Source organism: Paramisgurnus dabryanus, chromosome 24 (assembly GCF_030506205.2).
Source record: "Paramisgurnus dabryanus chromosome 24, PD_genome_1.1, whole genome shotgun sequence".
Classification (NCBI taxonomy): Eukaryota; Metazoa; Chordata; class Actinopteri; order Cypriniformes; family Cobitidae; genus Paramisgurnus; species Paramisgurnus dabryanus.
Window position 1 is genome coordinate 9254219 of NC_133360.1, and position 20410 is coordinate 9274628.

At 38.4% G+C, this 20410-nt stretch overlaps 1 protein-coding gene across 2 annotated transcripts in view; it reads right to left on the bottom strand.

Moving 5' to 3' along the window:
* The window catches only part of cntnap5b (contactin associated protein family member 5b), a 70829-nt gene that overhangs the window by 45954 nt on the left and 4465 nt on the right, over window positions 1-20410 (bottom strand). For both annotated transcript variants that reach the window (XM_065244624.2, XM_065244623.2), the window contains exon 2: window positions 5076-5186. In XM_065244624.2, coding sequence (XP_065100696.1) covers window positions 5076-5186 — 111 coding nt within the window. The remainder of the gene's footprint in view (window positions 1-5075; window positions 5187-20410) is intronic.

A 20410-nucleotide genomic window follows, 5' to 3' on the forward strand; every position in this document is an offset into this window, starting at 1 on the left:
AAGTCAACCGAATTACTATCGAATCAGCCTTTGAATGCCGAGATACATTTTTTAATACTTAGTAACAAATCGGTGTACTACATTATTTATTTATGTCATTCGAGAATCTGGTTAATCTACACACAGGTTGGGCAGGGACAACATGGCCTAACCTGGGATATGCTTTGGTCTGTAAGAGCCCACCAAGCAATAGCCATCATTTTACCATCTAGGTTAACTATAGCCCTGAAATAGTCTGGCTATGAATAACCATCGTCTAGCCAAAATGTCGTTTTTGCTGTATATTATTCATTTAGGTGTCTATACCATGGTAAGAATTTGATAATAAAACATTACCATAATATAAAGTATATATAAGTACCACAGTACTACCATAGTACATTTCTGGAGTGTTTTATCTGTGTACTCTTTTTTTTTTGTAAAAAGACCATCAATGAGTCACAAAACACCTTATAAAACCGTGGAAACAGCTCCAGTAAAAGCTAATGTTAGATATATTTTCCCATTTGTTGTTAATAATGTTCAGAAAATAATTGAAGAGCTTAGATGCAAAACCCTCTAAGTGCGTCCAACATGTTTTCTTGTAAATTAGCTTTATTATCAGTCTCTTAATGGATTGTGACAAAAAAAAAAAAAACTGGTATTTGTGAATTCGGGATTAAGTGGATTTGAAGCAAAAGTATTTGATGGATGTATAATATGTGTATTTTTGACAGAGGTGGCATTTAGCGCCTCTTGCATCTGAGCTCAATTATTCGGTCAAGCAATACAAATGTAAAAACAGGTCACATGTGCATATACAGTCTTGTTCAAAATAATAGCAGTACAATGTGACTAACCAGAATAATCAAGGTTTTTAGTATATTTTTTATTGCTACGTGGCAAACAAGTTACCAGTAGGTTCAGTAGATTCTCAGAAAACAAACAAGACCCAGCATTCATGATATGCACGCTCTTAAGGCTGTGCAATTGGGAAATTAGTTGAAAGGGGTGTGTTCAAAAAAATAGCAGTGTCTACCTTTGACTAGGGATGTCCCGATCCGATCACGTGATCGGAAATCGGCCCCGATCACGTGGTTTCAGACTCGATCGGAATCGGACGTTACCTCCCGATCAGGACTCGGATACATATGCAGGGTTTAAAATCCATTAAGTTCTCGCTCTGCTCCGCGCCAGTGTACGCGCTGCGCTTGTGCGTGTGAACTGAAGAGAATAGGCTTGTTCGACTTCATCTGGCTGCCGGTTCTTGTGGTGCTGCATGACGTCAAAGTTCCACGAGAGCGATTTAAAAGCAAACTCCTCCGTATGATTTCGCGGATCACTCTCGCGGTAGTTTGACGTCTCTCGGCTGTCGATTGTTGCGGCGCCGCATGAAGTCGAACAAGCCTATTGACGTGCTTTCATTCATAGGCTTCACACTCGTGCGTGCAAGGAACCCACGACAAAACCGCGTTTTTACCGCTCATTTAAACGACGCGTTGATCGTTATTGTCAACATGTGCTCAGACGCAGTTCCGCGTCTCACTCAGAACCTCAAGAACGCGCATTCGCGCAGGATCATTTGACATTACTGTAGAGATGAGAGAGAGAGAGAGAGAGAGAGAGAGAGAAAGAGAGGTAAGAATGGTGCCCATGTCGAAAAAACTTAATAGAAGTCTAGAAACAAAGTATTAAAGTATGTATAGCCATGTCACTCATCTCATTACAAAATGTTAACTAGATAACTCGATACAACTGATTGTATAGTTTAATAAAATAATGTATTTTGATTATACAAATGAATCACGACCTAACTGTAGGTATTTTTTAACTAACTGCTGACCAGCTTAGGGAATCTCTATGGCTAATTTATAAGATATATTGCTGAATCAGTATGTTGTTTTTCTTGTTAATTGAGTCTTTTTGGGTAGCCTATCTTATGCCTAGAATGAGTCAAGGAGGTTAAGTCTTATAACTTCATTCAAAGTTTGATCAATTGTGCATAATGACATGTGCACCAAATGCATATAGGGTGTCAGACTCATAGATTTGCATAATTTAAAGTTCAGGTTTTAAAGTTTGGGTCAACATGTGGTACAGCTTTAAAACTGAAACTTATAAAATCCTATCAGAGATACAAAATGTCATTGAAACACACCCAGTGGCTTTGCTGTCATCAGGATTAAACATGTTACCCATCGAACCCTCCCTCCCAGAGCCTCCCTACAAAACAAACCCCAATTTAACCCCTGAACATATATACTCTATAGTCATTATTTTTTAACACATCTGTAGTTATGCGCTGGAACATAAGGAACATCCTGGACTGGTTCTGTTTTTCGCTCTTCTTTATTCTTTTTTTTTTAATGTATTATAGAAGTATCGGATCGGGACTCGGTATCGGCAGATACTCAAAATCAAATGACTCGGACTCGGACTCGAGGGCAAAAAAACCTGATCGGGACATCCCTACCTTTGACTGTACAAACTCAAAACTATTTTGTACAAACATTTTTTTTTTCTGGGATTTAGCAATCCTGTGAATCACTAAACTAATATTTAGTTGTATGACCACAGTTTTTTAAAACTGCTTGACATCTGTGTGGCATGGAGTCAACCAACTTGTGGCACCTCTCAGCTGTTATTCCACTCCATGATTCTTTAACAATTCATTCACATTTCTTGGTTTTGCTTCAGAAACAGCATTTTTGATATCACCCCACAAGTTCTCAATTGGATTAAGGTCTGGAGATTGGGCTGGTCACTCCATAACATTAATTTTGTTGGTTTGGAACCAAGAGTTTGCCCGTTTACTGGTGTGTTTTGGGTCATTGTCTTGTTGAAACAACCATTTCAAGGGCATGTCCTCTCCAGCATAGGGCAACATGACCTCTTCAAGTATTTTAACATATGCAAACTGATCCATGATCCCTGGTATGCGATAAATAGGCCCAACACCATAGTAGGAGAAACATGCCCATATCATGATGCTTGCACCTCCATGCTTCACTGTCTTCACTGTGTACTGTGGCTTGAATTCAGAGTTTGGGGGTCGTCTCACAAACTGCCTGTGGCCCTTGGACCCAAAAAGAACAATTTTACTCTCATCAGTCCACAAAATGTTCCTCCATTTCTCTTTAGGCCAGTTGATGTATTCTTTGGCAAATTGTAACCTCTTCTGCACATGCCTTTTTTTTAACAGAGGGACTTTGCGGGGGATTCTTGAAAATAGATTAGCTTCACACAGACGTCTTCTAAGTGTCACAGTACTTACAGGTAACTCCAGACTGTAAGTAATGAGATGAGTGACATGGCTATACATACTTTAATACTTTGTTTCTAGACTTCTATTAAGTTTTTTCGACATGGGCACCATTCTTACCTCTCTTTCTCTCTCTCTCTCTCTCTCTCTCTCTCTCTCTCTCTCTCATCTCTACAGTAATGTCAAATGATCCTGCGCGAATGCGCGTTCTTGAGGTTCTGAGTGAGACGCGGAACTGCGTCTGAGCACATGTTGACAATAACGATCAACGCGTCGTTTAAATGAGCGGTAAAAACGCGGTTTTGTCGTGGGTTCCTTGCACGCACGAGTGTGAAGCCTATGAATGAAAGCACGTCAATAGGCTTGTTCGACTTCATGCGGCGCCGCAACAATCGACAGCCGAGAGACGTCAAACTACCGCGAGAGTGATCCGCGAAATCATACGGAGGAGTTTGCTTTTAAATCGCTCTCGTGGAACTTTGACGTCATGCAGCACCACAAGAACCGGCAGCCAGATGAAGTCGAACAAGCCTATTCTCTTCAGTTCACACGCACAAGCGCAGCGCGTACACTGGCGCGGAGCAGAGCGAGAACTTAATGGATTTTAAACCCTGCATATGTATCCGAGTCCTGATCGGGAGGTAACGTCCGATTCCGATCGAGTCTGAAACCACGTGATCGGGGCCGATTTCCGATCACGTGATCGGATCGGGACATCCCTAGTTTTCCCCTCTCCAATCAACTTTTTAATCAAAGTACGCTGTTCTTCTGAACAATGTCTTGAACGACCCATTTTCCTCCGCTTTCAAATGCATGTTCAACAAGTGTTGGCTTCATCCTTAAATAGGGGCCACCTGATTCACACCTGTTTCTTCACAAAATTGATGACCTCAGTTATTGAATACCACACTGCTATTTTTTTGAACACACCCCTTTCAACTAATTCAACTAATTGCCCAATTGCACAGCCTTAAGAGCGTGCATATCATGAATGCTGGGTCTTGTTTGTTTTCTGAGAATCTACTGAACCTACTGGTAACTTGTTTGCCACGTAGCAATAAAAAATATACTAAAAACCTTGATTATTCTGGTTAGTCACATTGTACTGCTATTATTTTGAACAAGACTGTATATTTTATATTGCATGCACGTATTTTACACATATTTTGACCCTTACATTCAGAAATTATTTGTTTTATAAGATATAATTAACTGTTACGAAACAAACCTGCAGTGGGTTAAACAATGGGAAGTTATTGCAAATCTGTCCAATAAAGGGCACCTATTTTGCAAAATCAACTTTTACAAGATGTTTGGACATAATGTGTGTTGTCAGCGTGTGAACACAACCACCCTATGAAAAAAAATCCACCCATTCCTTGTTTTTGTAATCCCTGTTTAACCAAAGCAGTCTCATTAGCCATGCCGTTTTGATTCTTTTATCAATATGAGGTCACATTGATAAAGCCCTGCCCACTTACAGTACTGCATTACCACAGTTTCTACCCTCAGCGAGTTACTCTGTCCATCTCAAACTGTATTAATCAGATCTATTTTAACTGAAAACGCTCACTGTCTTTTTGAAAGAGAGTGAGGAGCTGTAGCTCATTTGCATTTAAAGGTACAGACATTAAAATAGTTTTTTTTTTTTGGACATGCTATAATAAATGATCTGTGGGGTATTTTGAGCTGAAACGTCACAGACACATTTTGGGCACACCTGAGACTTGTATTACATCTTGTAAAAAGTCCATAATAGGTGGCCTTTAAGGTAGAAAATTCCTCCTTAAATTAACAGGCACACAGTTCCGCAATTTAAAGTATGGCTGCTTACCGTCTTTTCTGTTAAGTTTGGCTAAATACGGCGACTGGCTGTCAGAGGAGGATGTTGAGCCCTGGAACGATGTGGGGGGAAGAGGCGAGACGAGCGGCCCGTTGCAGTGATCTAAAACAGAAAATGATGATTAGCCAATCAGATTATGAACAGTCCTGCTATGGGGGTCAAGCTGGAAGACCAGCTAAAACCAGCTGACCCACCAGCTGTGCCATGTTGGGAGGACAAGCTTAAACGAGGTACTTTCATCTAAAACCAAACAAGTTTCCAGCCTGGTCAAGCTTGTGAGTCATCTGGTCTTCCAGCCTAACCAGCTACCACAAGATAAAAACCTCTTTAAAACCAGCCTAGCAGGCTGGGAGACAAGCTAAAACCATCCAGACAAACTTTTCTGATCTTTTCAGTAGAAAATTTACAGACTGATCTCACATAAGTCGTGTTATAGTCACCAAAATTTGATGGCACGAAATTCAGCTTTTTTCCGTGCCTCGCACAAATTTCTATAAATAGTTTTTCGTGTGTGTTGCATGACTTTCTTTGTCGTTTCGTTGTATGTATTGTTTTCTCATTGTATTTCATATTTGCTCACCATTGTCGCTTGAGGTTGTGGTTAGAACAAGCGTGCCGCACAAGCCCTGAAAAGTGAAGCCAAAACGTCTCGATCGCCCCCTAGTGTCTGGTTCCTATAGGTCATAAAGCCCGCCTCCCCATGTTATTCAATGGGACTTGAGACCAACTTAAAAATTAGAAAGCTTTTTTTCCAAAGCTGGTTTCTGTCATTTACTGTAGTTTTTATCACGCTGATGTACATTCAAATGTTGGTTTTTGAAATAGGTTTGTGTTAAGTTATTTAATGATATAAAAACGGTGGTGTCACGTCATAATTGACAGCTGTGATATCGTGTGATATGCGCTTTCCACGAGTACAAGGGCGGGGTCTGGATTTCGCGGCTTCACTTCCTGCTCACTACTGCGCATGACTGGTCCCGAAATCGCTACTGCGCAGACTCAAGACCCAAGATGTCAACGCCATATCGGGACACTGGCGGCTTCACTTTTCACCAATGGAAGAGAGCGAACAGGCGTCGTCCTCTTTTTTTTCAGGCTATGGGTTAGAATCACTTTAATTTTTGAAAACCCAGACATCAACTCTAACTCCAACTCCAGGCGAGAATAGTTTTAAAAGCAGAAGAAAAACATGTAGAAACCATTACATAATAGTACATCCTAACCCAAACCCCAAATCTAACCCCAAGCGACAATGATTTAAAAATAGGGGGAAAAGGAAGAAAACAATAAAATGTTACGAAAAAGAAAGTCGTGCCACGGAAACGAAAAACTTTGTGCGAGTGTCACGAAAAAGACATTCGTGCTCAAGGCACGTAAAAAAGCTGAATTTTGTGCCATGGACACGAATAAATTGATAACATTTTGCGTGAATATTGCAGAGCCCCTAAGGGGACATGGAGCAAAAAATAAATAAAGTTTAGTTTCATGTGCGCAAGTGAAACTATCGCGTGCTCACGTGAAAATTTCGCGTGGGCACGTGAAACTATTGTGTGTGCATGTGTAACTATTGCGTGCACACGTGAAACCTTTGCTTTTCACGCGAGCACGCAAAACTAAACTTAAAAAAAAATTCTGCACATGAAGGTTTCGTTTGAGCACATGACAGTTTCACGTGAGCACATGAAACTAAACGTTTTTACTCCAATGTGTCACCTTAGGGGCTCGGTAGAATAAAACACGACTTTCCGTGAGAGCATATTGAAAATGTATTAAAGCACATGCAAAAGACTTAAATCGCAAGTGATGGAAGCTGTTTTGAAAACAATAAGAAAACCAACATTGTTTGTGCAACATTGTTTACGTTACTAATAGACGTAATGTGACCAGTAAGATTTACATTGCTTAATGGAAATAACCAAAATAATGTTTTCTTTAATGTACACAACGTTCTGGATGATGTCATGTTGGCTGCAGGGGAAGGAATGTCAACCAGTAGCCAAAAATGTTTACGTGCTGCAAAAAAGGTTCAAGAAGTGATACCTTAAAAAGTAACACATTACAACAAAAGCGCTTTTCACAAATTTGCATTCTGTCAAAGCAGCTTTACAGCAAATACATATAAGTACAGACAGTAGAGACAAGGAAAAAGAAGCGTATGAAATATTAAACAGTAACTCTGTACGCACAGTATAAGTAAGACCAAAACTTGGTGTGCAAACAATCCAGTCGATTCCCCAAAAGTTAAAATCTCATATATTATTATATTTATACATAGAAATATGCACATAATATTGTAAATATGTATTTATGCTTCATGTTTACTTTAAATGTTAATCTTGGATAAAGTTAATGATTAATGGACCAGCATGGAAGCAGTCTGTGGTACTTGTAACGGTAAACTTAATTTACAAATAGACTATGAGACTTAAATCCTCTGATTAACATATAGACAGACAGAGAGAGAGAGAGAGAGAGAGAGAGAGAGAGAGAGAGAGAGAGAGAGCATGTGTCAATGGCTCTCCGAGTCTCGCTTGAGTGTTTGTGGAAGCTGAACTGATTTCTCAGCTAATTAACCTTTGAAAAGCTTTCTGAATGAGCCTGACATCTAATACTATCACTCACAGCATCCAAATGTATTCCTCAGAGACAGGAAGATAAAAGAGAGAGAGAGAGAGAGAGAGAGAGAGAGAGAGAGACATAAGGATGAGAAACACATGAAACTGTAAGCGTCGGGTAAGGTCACAGGAAGGAGAGAGGCCAGGAGCAAAATCTGGCCCCTTCATCCCCATTACCACGGTTTTGAGGGAGGTCGGACATCTCTGAGCAAATAAGCCATAAATGAAACGTCTTCCTCGGGCTCTGCCGTATATTTAGTTTGGGAAAAATCCCTAATGAGAAGCCCTCCAAAGCAGACGAATCCTTTTAAAACCCCACCCCATGATGCATTTTTCAACAGTGTGTCTGTCGCTATCCAGCCATCTTCTCCTCTCCAAGCGAGTAAAGCCAGCAAATTGAGCAAGTGATGTTACTGAAACTCATAAATATGAATGATGGAGATGACTGACAGGGAATTTCTATCCGTGCCAAGCGATTCTTGGCGGTGATGGGCGTGCGGAGCGAAAAGCACCGAGCTGGTGGTGCTGATGTCCACTGGCTGAGACGTCTAGATTAGATTTTCCTTAAGCGGAAGGGAGGCGAGATAAAGTTAGGGACTGCTTAACACCTGATGCTTTAAGGGTAAATGCCTGAGATAGAAATTGATACGGTGCTTCATTCAGTGCTTGACAGATATATGCATTTTAAAAGTGTAACAGCAAATTCATTTATATCAATTTGGACTCGACTGCGTGAAATTGTGTGTGGAGGAGCATCACTTCTCAGACATTTGCAAAAAAATTTATTCGTTTTTAAGAAATAATTCAACAAAATCTCTCATAATTTAAATGTTATAATTTCATGCCATCGCTGATGTATATGACTATTGTTTTTGGTTGAATACAAACTAATACTTTTTATATTAAAATGCGCCATCTTCCTATATGTGGGTCAACAATGTGAATCTCCAGAAAGAATAAAAACCAATGTTGATATCGATATGCCTCCATATTTTATCCTTGTGCTTTGGTATTTAACAAATTTGACTGTCTTTCGCTGCAAAAGCCTCTAATGGTGCATTCACACCAGCAGCGGTAGAGGCGGCAAAAACGCGTTATTCGCACGTAGTTGGATGCTTGAACATTTGAGTTTACTCGCTTCATTCACGCGTGAAATTCTAGTAAATCGAGAAATTCATGTTAAAATTTGCGTCATGGGAGGGGCTTCTGCGACTCCGCTGAGACTCCGCTCGCTTCCTGAACTACAGCAAAATCCTGATTGGTTAACGTGGTGCGAAAATCCGCTAAGGTTTAGATTTTTCAACTTGCGCGTTTCCCGCGGCCCGTTCAAGTCGCGCGAAACGCGCCACAGGATACCTAATTACGTCTTTGCATTCACTTAACATGTAAATCACTCGCGCTTGCTACCTCTACCACGTCTGGTGTGAACCCTGCATAAGTGGATGCAAGCATTTTTGGCCAAAACCTCCACTTCTTTAGACAAAACAATTGCAAAATCACTAAAGATGCAAACTACTGTAGAAACAATGCTAATGATCAAAGTCAGAATGAAGAAACTGAAGCACACATTAGGGGACGCTGTGTTCCATGAGACTGCCCCATTCGGATTGTATTAAGATCCAAGTACTCACAAGGGACCCCATTTTGAATGTGATCCACGGTTGTTTGTGCATTATCTCAGTTTTGACAGAGATGGCATTTACAGTAGACGGTCTTTGCATCTGAACTCTTTAAATATTAACCCACTGTAGTCGTTTGGATTACTTTCATGATGTGCTTTCTAAAACACCATGTTGAGGTCCATAGAGTAGATAAAATGAGGGCAATTTAATATATTCATGTAAAATCATGTGTTATTCATGTGTCCCCAGCAGAATAAGGAAAGACATATACATCTAGGATGGCATTAGGGGGAGTAAAGTGAGTGATTTTCATATTTTGAAGAACTGTTCCTTTAAAGGAAAACACCACCATGTTCTTACCTCAACTTAGACAAATTAATACATACCCATCTTTTTTCAATGCATGCACTTAATCTTTGTACAGCGCCTCGTGAATGTGTTAGCATTTAGCCTAGCCCCATTCATTCCTTAGGATCCAAACAGGAATGAATTTAGAAGCCACCAAACACTTCCATGTTTTCCCTATTTAAAGGGATAGTTCGGCCAAAAACGATATTAAACCCATGATTTACTCACTACCAAGCTGTCCGAGTTGCATATGTCCATCGTTTTTCAGACAAACACATTTTCGGATATTTTAGAAAATATTTTAGATCTTTCTGTTGATTAAATGTAATGTTATGGGGTCCAGCAATAGTCCACGACCTTCAAGTCCAAAAAAGTGCGTCCATCCTTCACAAATTAAATCCAAACGGCTCCAGGATGATAAACAAAGGTCTTCTGAGGGTAATCCGTGCGGTGTTGTTGTAGAAATATCCATATTTAAAATGTTATTAACGTAATTAACTACCTTCCGGTTTCGCCGCCATCTTAGACTCAGGAGAGAGTATTAGCGTAGTGTACGCACTTTTCTTAGTGACGTATGACAAATTCGGAGGGCGGGGGACAGAGCAGCAACAGAGAAACCGCTGTATGCTGCATAAGCGCTCATCCTGAATGCGGATGACTCTAAGATGGCGGCGCTACCGGAAGGTATTTATTTTCGTTAATAAAGTTTTAAGTATGGATATTTTTACAACAACACCGCGCGGATTACCCTCAGAAGACCTTTGTTTATCATCCTGGAGCCGTTTGGATTTAATTTGTGAAGGATGGACGCACTTTTTTTGGACTTGAAGGTCGTGGACTATTGCTGGACCCCGTAACATTACATTTAATCAACAGAAAGATCTAAAATATTTTCTAAAATATCCGAAAATGTGTTTGTCTGAAAAACGATGGACATATGCAACTCGGACAGCTTGGGGGTGAGTAAATCATGGGTTTAATATCGTTTTTGGCCGAACTATCCCTTTAAAGACTGTTACATGAGTAGTTACATGAGTAAGTATGGTGGCACAAAATAAAACGTGGCGATATTTTAAGTGGATAAAAAATGAGAACTATATTGTATGGCGGAAGAGCACTTAGTTTGCAGCACTTTGACCTTGGCACACAGTAAAACCATCATTTCTGACTCCTCACCACAGAATTAAAGAAGATATAATGTAGTAATATGTGCTCAGGAGATTGTGATTGGCTGTTAATTGTGTGGTGTGCAGCGTACTGGAGAGAAAGATTGTTTATGTGCGCTAGTAAAATAAAGCCAGAAATGTTCTAATCTGTATCATGACAGAGTATTATCATTTCATAAAAATAAAAAAAACAATGAGACCTTTTTGATTTTTGCGATTATTTTGCGACAAAATAATTTATGCAGGATCGCAAAATAATGCGTTATTTTGTTGATTTGGCGCAATCGCGTTAATGGAAAAAAACTGGATTTTTCTTAAACTAAAAAACAACAACATTTCTTTGTTGTTTGAAACAGGAAACAGAAGCACCATTGACTTCCATTGTAGGAAAATTACTACTATGAAAATCAATGGTGCTCCAAAATGGTTTGGATAAAAACATTGCTCAAAATATTTTCATTTAAAAAAATTAATACAGGTTTGTAACAACATGAGAGTGAGTAAACGATGACAGAATTTTCATTTTGGGGCGAACTATCCCTTTAAGTCTCATGCTTTGTGAAAATGTCTCTCCAGAGTTGTTTTTCTAACATAACAGATTTAAGACAACACATCCACCGGTCTTAAAATATTTACATAATTTACATACAGTGCAAATCATTATGCCAAAAATAATAATTGTAATCAAATACAATAAGCTGATTAGTGTTTACATGATTGGCTAATCATGATAATATTAATCTCAGTTTAGCTCATTAATTAGTGAAAGCTGAGTGTTTTCACATATGCTTGTAATTAATAAAACTGTTTAATGAATCAAGAGCAGCTTTGTTTACACACACACACAACACATACGAATAGCAATTTATGAGAAACACAAAACCCGGCGATGTTTGCGGACGCACACACGGCTGCTTGTTGAACTGTATAAAACATTGTTTTTCTTTATTTGACAAACACTCGGCACGTAATTGTTTCTACCGGGATCAGATGGATTGTGTATGAATACGATGACAGGCCGATGGGATGGGAAAGATTAAATTTTTATGTTTACCTTGGAAATTGTGCTAGTCAGCACTGCATTTTCTACTGACATATGCATGCTGTGAAATTGATGTTTATGGGTAGAAAAAAAAACTTAGCGGCGGAGGTATTAGCTTGTTTTGCTTGCTAGACAATCAGACGACGCAAACTGTTAGTATTGTGAGAAAAACGGAAGAAAAACACAACATGTGTGCCAAGCTGTATTCTCGACTGTTAAGTAAATGGTCGGTATTGAAACACATACAATTGTTAGCCGACGCAGGAATCCACGAAATTGCAGACGGCAGTTCGGAGCCAAACCCCCTTCCTTTGCGATATTTTACGCTTTATTGAATCTAAAAGTGGTCAGGTGCGAACGCAGTACGACAGTCTATTTTTCCCGAGCCCAGCTGTGCTTTTAAGAGTCTCCACCTTTAATGGAATTCCCTGGATGTTGCTGTGTACCCGAGCTGTGTGACTGAACATACGATTTAATGTAGTTCTCAAAAAGCTTTTCTCACATTGAAATGGGTCTGGTACCTCCAACAAACTTTTTCAACGGACGCATAAAGAGAAAGCAATAAGGGGGGAAAAGTCAAATAGGAAATGTTGAATGCCCGGACACCAACATGCTGTTGAACGTGTGAAACACTAATTTAAATCCTGTCTGGGACTTTGCACGCTCCCGGAGTGTCCTAGATCTTTTGTACACGGTACACAGCTTTTCCTTTGAGGATTACTGCATTTATTTGGCTTTTTGGAACCAAGGTATGTACTTTGTAAGTTGCTTTGGATAAAAGTGCCTGACAAATAAAAGACACTTGATATTTAGGAATCTTAAATCGTGCATGATTGACAAGCAACAATCTTGACATTTTAGGAAGTTTAGTTGTAGATTAGCTAATAAAAATTGTTAACCCACTGTATACGCAATGCTTTCTCACAGCAATTCGTATGTATGGGCTGAGGTGGCTTTTGCCCCATGTCGTTGGGGTATTCGGTGGGGTTTTTTTTCATTTATGATAAAATACACACCAATTCTTGTGCGATCAAGCTGGGATACGACAGCACTCCACGTTCTGAAATGTCCCATTTACAATATCACTCGAAACCTGGTGCCCTCTCTCGCAGCATTCTGGGTAATTAAACTCGGGCCACGTTTTTTGCCCCCTCTTCAAGTCTGGCATTTAGCGCTGACCTGATTTTCGTAGTGGTTGCCCATGGCAGCGACGGCTGATGTAATAGAGGAAAATGAAAGTGAGGCTATTATTTAAAGCTGACAGCGACACAGACGCTACTCACTTCCTCTGTGAAACACGGCGCTCACCTCGGCAGGTGAAACACAGTGAGACGAGTCTCGAATGGATGTAATTTATTTCACAGAATGTCAAACTGGCTTTGTTAAGTTTTGAATTCATATGTTCTGTTTGTTTAAAGAAATGTTGACCTAAAATAAAGATCCAGACATGATTTACTCACTGTAATGGCATTCAAACATATGCTTCATTTTGTTTCTGTGGAACACAAAAGAGAATTTTTTGGGAACGTTTACAGTATTTCAAGACCGTAACCATAACTTGAAAATTGGGGTGACCAAAACATTCACATATACACTCACCTAAAGGATTATTAGGAACACCTGTTCAATTTCTCATTAATGCAATGATCAAATCAACCAATCACATGGCAGTTGCTTCAATGCATTTAGGGGTGTGGTCCTAGTCAAGACAATCTCCTGAACTCCAAACTGAATGTCGGGTTGGGAAAGAAAGGTGATTTAAGCAATTTTGAGCGTGGCATGGTTGTTGGTGCCAGACGGGCCGGTCTGAGTATTTCACAATCTGTGCAGTTACTGGGATTTTCACGCACAACCATTTCTAGGGTTTACAAAGAAAGGTGTGAAACGGGAAAAACATCCAGTATGCGACAGTCCTGTGGGTGAAAATGCCTTGTTGATGCTAGAGGTCAGAGGAGAATGGGCCGACTGATTCAAGCTGATAGAAGAGCAACTTTGACTGAAATAACTACCCGTTACAACCGAGGTATGCAGCAAAGCATTTGTGAAGCCACAACACGCACAACCTTGAGGCGGATGGGCTACAACAACAGAAGACCCCAACAGGTACCACTCATCTCCACTACAAGAAAAAGAGGCTACAATTTGCACGAGCTCACCAAAATAGGACAGTTGAAGACTGGAAAAATGTTGCCTGGTCTGATGAGTCTCGTTTTCTGTTGAGACATTCAGATGGTAGAGTCAAAATTTGGCGTAAACAGAATGAGAACATGGATCCATCATGCCTTGTTACCACTGTGTAGGCTGGTGGTGTAATGGTGTGGGGGGAATGTTTTTTTCTTGGCACACTTTAGCCCACTTAGTGCCAATTGGGCATCGTTTAAATGCCCCAGCCTACCTGAGCATTGTTTCTGACCATGTCCATCCCTTTATGACCACCATATACACATCCTCTGATGGCTACTTCCAGCAGGATAATGCACCATGTCACAAAGCTCAAATCATTTCAAACTGGTTTCTTGAACATGACAATGAGTTCACTGTACTAAAATGGCCCCCACAGTCAGCAGATCTCAACCCAATAGAGCATCTTTGGGATGTGGTGGAACGGGAGCTTCGTGCCCTGGATGTGCATCCCACAAATCTCCATCAACTGCAGGATGCTATCCTATCAATATGGGCCAACATTTCTAAAGAATGCTTTCAGAACCTTCTTGAATCAATGCCATGTAGAATTAAGGCAGTTCTGAAGGCGAAAGGGGGTCAAACACATTATTAGTATGGTGTTTCTAATAATCCTTTAGGTGAGTATATATATATATATATATATATATATATATATATATATATATATATATATATATATATATATATATATATATATATATATATATATAAATCAAATATTGAGGGGGATAATTTGGCCATTTTCCCCCTCAGTGCTATTGTGGTTATGGCCCTGCAGCATTCGTTTAAGTCTTTCCCTGCCAATGAAGAGTTTTTCGGCAATCCGTATTGCCGCTATTATCCACCAGGTGGTGCTCTTACCCAACTTACAAAACCCGAAAGTATCCCCATAGGCCAAACAGTTCAAACTCTGCTTTGCTAATTGCTCTGGATCTCAAAACAAAAGTCAATTATCATCTGCCAAATGCATAAAATGTAAAAATGTAAATGTGGTTTGTGTATGTCTTAAAACATATACAATTAAAATAAAGGTACTAAACAGGTTTCTCTGCAATGTGGCCACACGTTTTAGGCTCCCCCCAAAAAAACTTTGTCTCGGAGGTTCCTAAAAGAAACATTTCTTTTCAAGGTTCTGTTGATGTTAAAGGTCTCTTATGGAGCCATACAGCCATCTATCCTCTTATTTTTTACTGTAAACGGTATGCTGTGTGGGAAAAATATTCTCACCGAGTTCCTCCAGAGGTTCTCCTCCGGTCAAAACATGCACTGTTTAAAAGAGTCGAGCTGAGAAACGCAGTAAGATCTTGATTGATCGTGAGTCACCTGAGGGACGTTTAAATGCAGGTCATGACCAGAGCTCATCCATGTATTGACTCGCTAAAACCTCCTCCCATTCCATGCAGTAGCACAAAAACAAGATGGGTTTTAAGTGATTAGCAACTTAAACTTTACACAAAGCTATGATATTGAAATACGGCACATATCATATACTGTAGCTCAAGCCGTACAGGCTTACGTTTCTGCTTTTGACAATCTAGATTGCTCGAAACTAGCTTGGAGAGTCTCCTCAACATCTCCCGTCACAATTGCGCAGAAGAAAAATAAAACAACACAGGCTTCAAAAGACACGAGACTGGATTGACATGAGACTAAAAAAGACGAGTTATGTTTAAAGGTAATGATTCTTTCATCTATTACTATTTTTTTATATATTATTACAAGTTTAACACAAAAATACTGCTTAGTTCAAATAAACTATAGCACAATATTTTACATTTTTAAACACAGTAATCTTAGACCAACAATGTGCCTTTACCCGCGAAGGCCTCTGATTGTCGATTACTTACATATAAAACAACCCACAACCCTGGCAAGCATCAAAGCCCCAGAGAAATGTTTACAGGTCCTCTATTGTGTACTGCAAACAAAGATCACAGTAACAAACACAAATGTTGTTTCGCGACAAGTGTGGGACAACAACAGAAGTTTCTGGAATATTTGTGAACATCATTAACAGCTTGTTAGGGCTTTGTTGTGCTTCGGGTGATACTTACGAAGTTGCGTAACATATGTTTGGCAAACTAAACGCCCACTAATGCAGACAACATCTCATTAGAGAAAAATGCATTAAGAAAATGTGTTTCTCAAAGTACGGGAAGAAAACATCAGTCTATTAAAACACCTGGCTTCAGGGTTGTAAATAGCTGCGTTATGAGAACTTTGAATAAATCTGTCAATCATCTATTCGCAAGTAACCTGGTTGCCTTACAATTTTGAGTTCATTCAACTTAAAAATATTATTTGACACAACCATTTTTACACTTTTTTGAGTCAACAAATATTTTTAAGTTGAATGAACTCAACATTTTAAGGCAACCATGTAACTTACTTTTTTTAAAAGTTAAACAAACAAATATTTTTTACAGTGTAATTTATTTTTACTAAGTGTCTTAAGCCCAGGATAAACCACACATTTTTTTGGTCATTACCTTACTACATTTGCAATGATCAAAACATAGCGATGATTAAAACATACACTGAGTTTGAACTGTTTGACCTGATAGGTTGCTCCCAGTTTTACAAGTTGGGTAGGAGGGTCATCTGGTGGATAATAGCGGAAACATGGATTGCCGGAAAAACTTGTCATTGGCAGTGAAGCGTTTTCTTTTAATTGACGAGTTAACTCGTCAATGGCGGGGAAAGAGTTAATAGATAATAAAATCTATGCATGTTAATGTCCAGATTTTACAGCTCTGCCAGATATTTACATTTAGAACTAAGAGGAACATTATTGCCATTGTGAAGGTAAAATAAAATTTCATGTGTCAGCCTCCATCAACGCACTATAAAGTTAAAAAAGTTATTTAAAAATCTTTCCAAAAAAATAAGCAATTTAAAAATACCAGATATGAGTTCAGAATATAAATAGTAAAACGTACGTATACATAAACAGTATTTATAAAGTAATTTTATACATGAACAGTATGTATAAAATTGCAAGGGTGCCAAAAGTCGCAAAACTTTGACCAATTTAACAATATTACATATAAACTCTGTCGTGCTTAACTCTCTCCCCGCCATTGCCAGGTTATTTCGTCAATTACGAGAAAACATTTTGCATGAAAAAATGTGTTCCTGATTTTTATGTTAATCTGTAAAACCGCGATGGTGATCCACTAGATCCACTTCCCCAATTTATAAAAAAACTGAAGCAAAAAAAACGATTTATTAATTTTAAACTCCGTGTATGTTTTGATAATCATTCTGAATCTGATCTCTAACAAAATTCCTTCACAAAAATGTTGTTTGTTTGAAAACAGAGGGTCTGTTCTATCATTTGATACATTTGTATGTTTATATATTTTTTGAAGAAACTTTTGTGAAAATCACAAAAAAAGCTGCCGTGCAACAAAAAAAAAGGCTGGCGGTGAATTTGATAAAATTGCAACGGTGTCAAGGGGACACATGTGTAAATAAACAGTACACTGCAAAAAAAATATTATTTTCTTGTTTTCAGTAAAGATATCTAAAAATTCTTAAATTAAGATGCTTTTCTTGATGAGCAAAATGATCCAATAAAATAAGTCTAGTTTTTAAACCAAAAATATCAAATTTAAGTGATTTGGTGCATAAAACAAGCAAACAAATCTGCCAATGGGGTGAGCAAATTTTTCTTGAATTTTTCTTGAATTTAGTGTTTAACAAAAATGTTCAAGATTTTTTTGCATACCCCATTGGCAGATTTTTTTTGCTTGTTTTATGCACAAAACCACTAAAATTTGATATTTTTGGTCTAAAAACTAGACTTATTTAGTAATTATTTAGTATCTTAATTTAAGAATTTTTTTATATTTTTTACTGAAAACAAGACAAAAGTACTAAGAATTTTTTTTTCTTGAAAATCCTTTTATTGCAGTGTACCAACGCTATCTCATGGCAATTCATACATATTTTACGAGATGGCTAATTTGCATGAATTTGTACGATCACATTCGTACATTTTTGTACGATTTTCCTTTCCCCCTCTGACATTGGGGTTGGGGTGCGGTTTCTTTATTGTTTTTTTTTTTTATGATAATCGTACGTTTTTGTAAAATATGTGCGAATTCTCGTGAGATCAGCCTGACAGTGCAATGTAATGTGATGTATAAAGCTGCGAAGGTTCCAAGGGTGCAAATGTCTGAATAAACATACAATATAAGAAATAAAACACATAAATAAAGAGTGTTACATAAGTAAACATGTGATGTATAAAACTGCGAGGGTGCCAAGGGGACAAATGTAAATAAACATAGAAATTAACAGTGTAATGCATGAAACTCCAATGGTGCTAAAGCGTCACCTGTGCAAAGGTGCAGTTAAGTGCAAAATTGGCATGGGTGCATAGTTGGCACCAACGACAGTGTGCCCTTATGCCAACTCTGCACTTAACTTGAAAATCTAACTGGCTGATAGGAACGTTTTCCAGGACCAACAAAGATGAAATCCACAAACATGTCCAACTTGGTAAAATTGCCTTGGACCCTGGGAGTCTATATACTGTATATAAAAGCAGCCCCTCAACTTTTCATAAATTTTAATAAAGCTACTTATATTAAACAGCATTAGATAGCGAATGCAATGCATACAGCATCACAAAATGAACATTTATTACTTTTTAATATGTTTATCACAATTTTACCAGACTTCTAACATTGCATGAAAGCCTTGAGGGCATAACAACTTACTTATCTTCTGATTACCGCTTTACAATTTCCAATGTAATTTGCCGCTTATTGAAAACCGAGATATTCCATGGATCATACAGAGACGGACTAAGATTCATGTTAAGTATCATTTTCTGTCTGTTGTCCCATCGTCCCACGCATCTTTCAAAATAGGTTTTCTGGCATTTACAAAGCGTCTTAAAATACCCAGCGGCGTTGTCGTGATAAACACTTCACTGCAGCCAGAACAACAGACGGGGATGCGCGAGCGAAGGCCGGTCACGAGCGGGTCTGGAGTTTGGAGGGGGGAAGTTGTTTGTCTTTAACTTTTAAGGTCAGCCGCAAACAACGGCTATGGATCCGCCTCTTGTTTGGGGGCGAAATTACAGCTGACACATGTGCTGACAAGATAGAGGCAATTATTGAGTTAGACAATGATCTACTGTACGCTGCAAGCACAGCTATTTTCTTTCCTAGACAGGGACACAGATAGAGAGATAGATAGAGAGCGAGTGAACGAGAGATAAAGAAGACAGAGAGGAGTCAGAAAGCCAAAAGTGATGCCCTTACTCTCCGTGAACCAGCTAGGACATTACAACATCTTTTGTATTTTACCTTGATACACCATGACATGAGGGCATATGTACATGAAAAATAAGGTTTTTTACCAAAAGTATCTAACCAATTCTGAAAGCTGCACTTACCCAACTATGGAAAAAACTTTTAATAAAAAAAACATAACGATTAATCAGGGCTGCATAACGATAAATCGCAACTAAACGTTTTCAAAATAAAAGTTTTTGATTACATCATATATTTGTGTGCACTGTGTATAATAATTCTGTATATATAAATGAACACACATGCATGCATAATTTTAAGTATTTATATTTAAATATAATATAAATTATATATAGACTGTTTCAGCGGTCACAACATAAACAAGCCGCTGTCGCGGTCCGCACGTAACTTCCGGTAAACTCCGCTAATAAAAAATAACAACAAATTCTTTAAACATAGTTTATTTATATAACAAGCAAACAAAACAACACATAGATTACCTAGGAAACCAAAACATTTGTTATTTTCGACGAGGCATTTGTTCAACAGTTTAGCAACCAGTCAGACCATTAAAAAAACGAAACCGGAAGTAAGATTCGGATCCAGACGTGTATCACGTGCGTCCGATGAAACCATCTATATATATATATAAATATAAAAATCTATAAACACATGTAAATATTTCTTAAACATATACATGCATGTGTGTGTATTTATATAATTAGTATACACAGAACACACAAATATATGATGTAAACAAAAAAATTTATTTTGAAAACGTTTAGTTGCGATTTATCGTTATGCAGTCCTTCAATAGTTGGTGGCTTAAATGTCAGTGTGAGGTCCCTGTTTATGTTTATAAAAAGTTTTTTTCATAGTTCGGTAAGTACAGCTTTCAGAATTGTCCAATGCAATTTCATGGCAATTCGTACGTATTTTACAAGGTGGCTTATTCGTATTAGTTCATACAACCACATTCGTAGTGTAGGTTTTTGTACGATTTGCTTTTGCATGTTGGGTTTAAGGGTGGGGTTTCGTTGTTTTTCTTCATATGTACGAAATTAACTTCGTATAAATTTAGA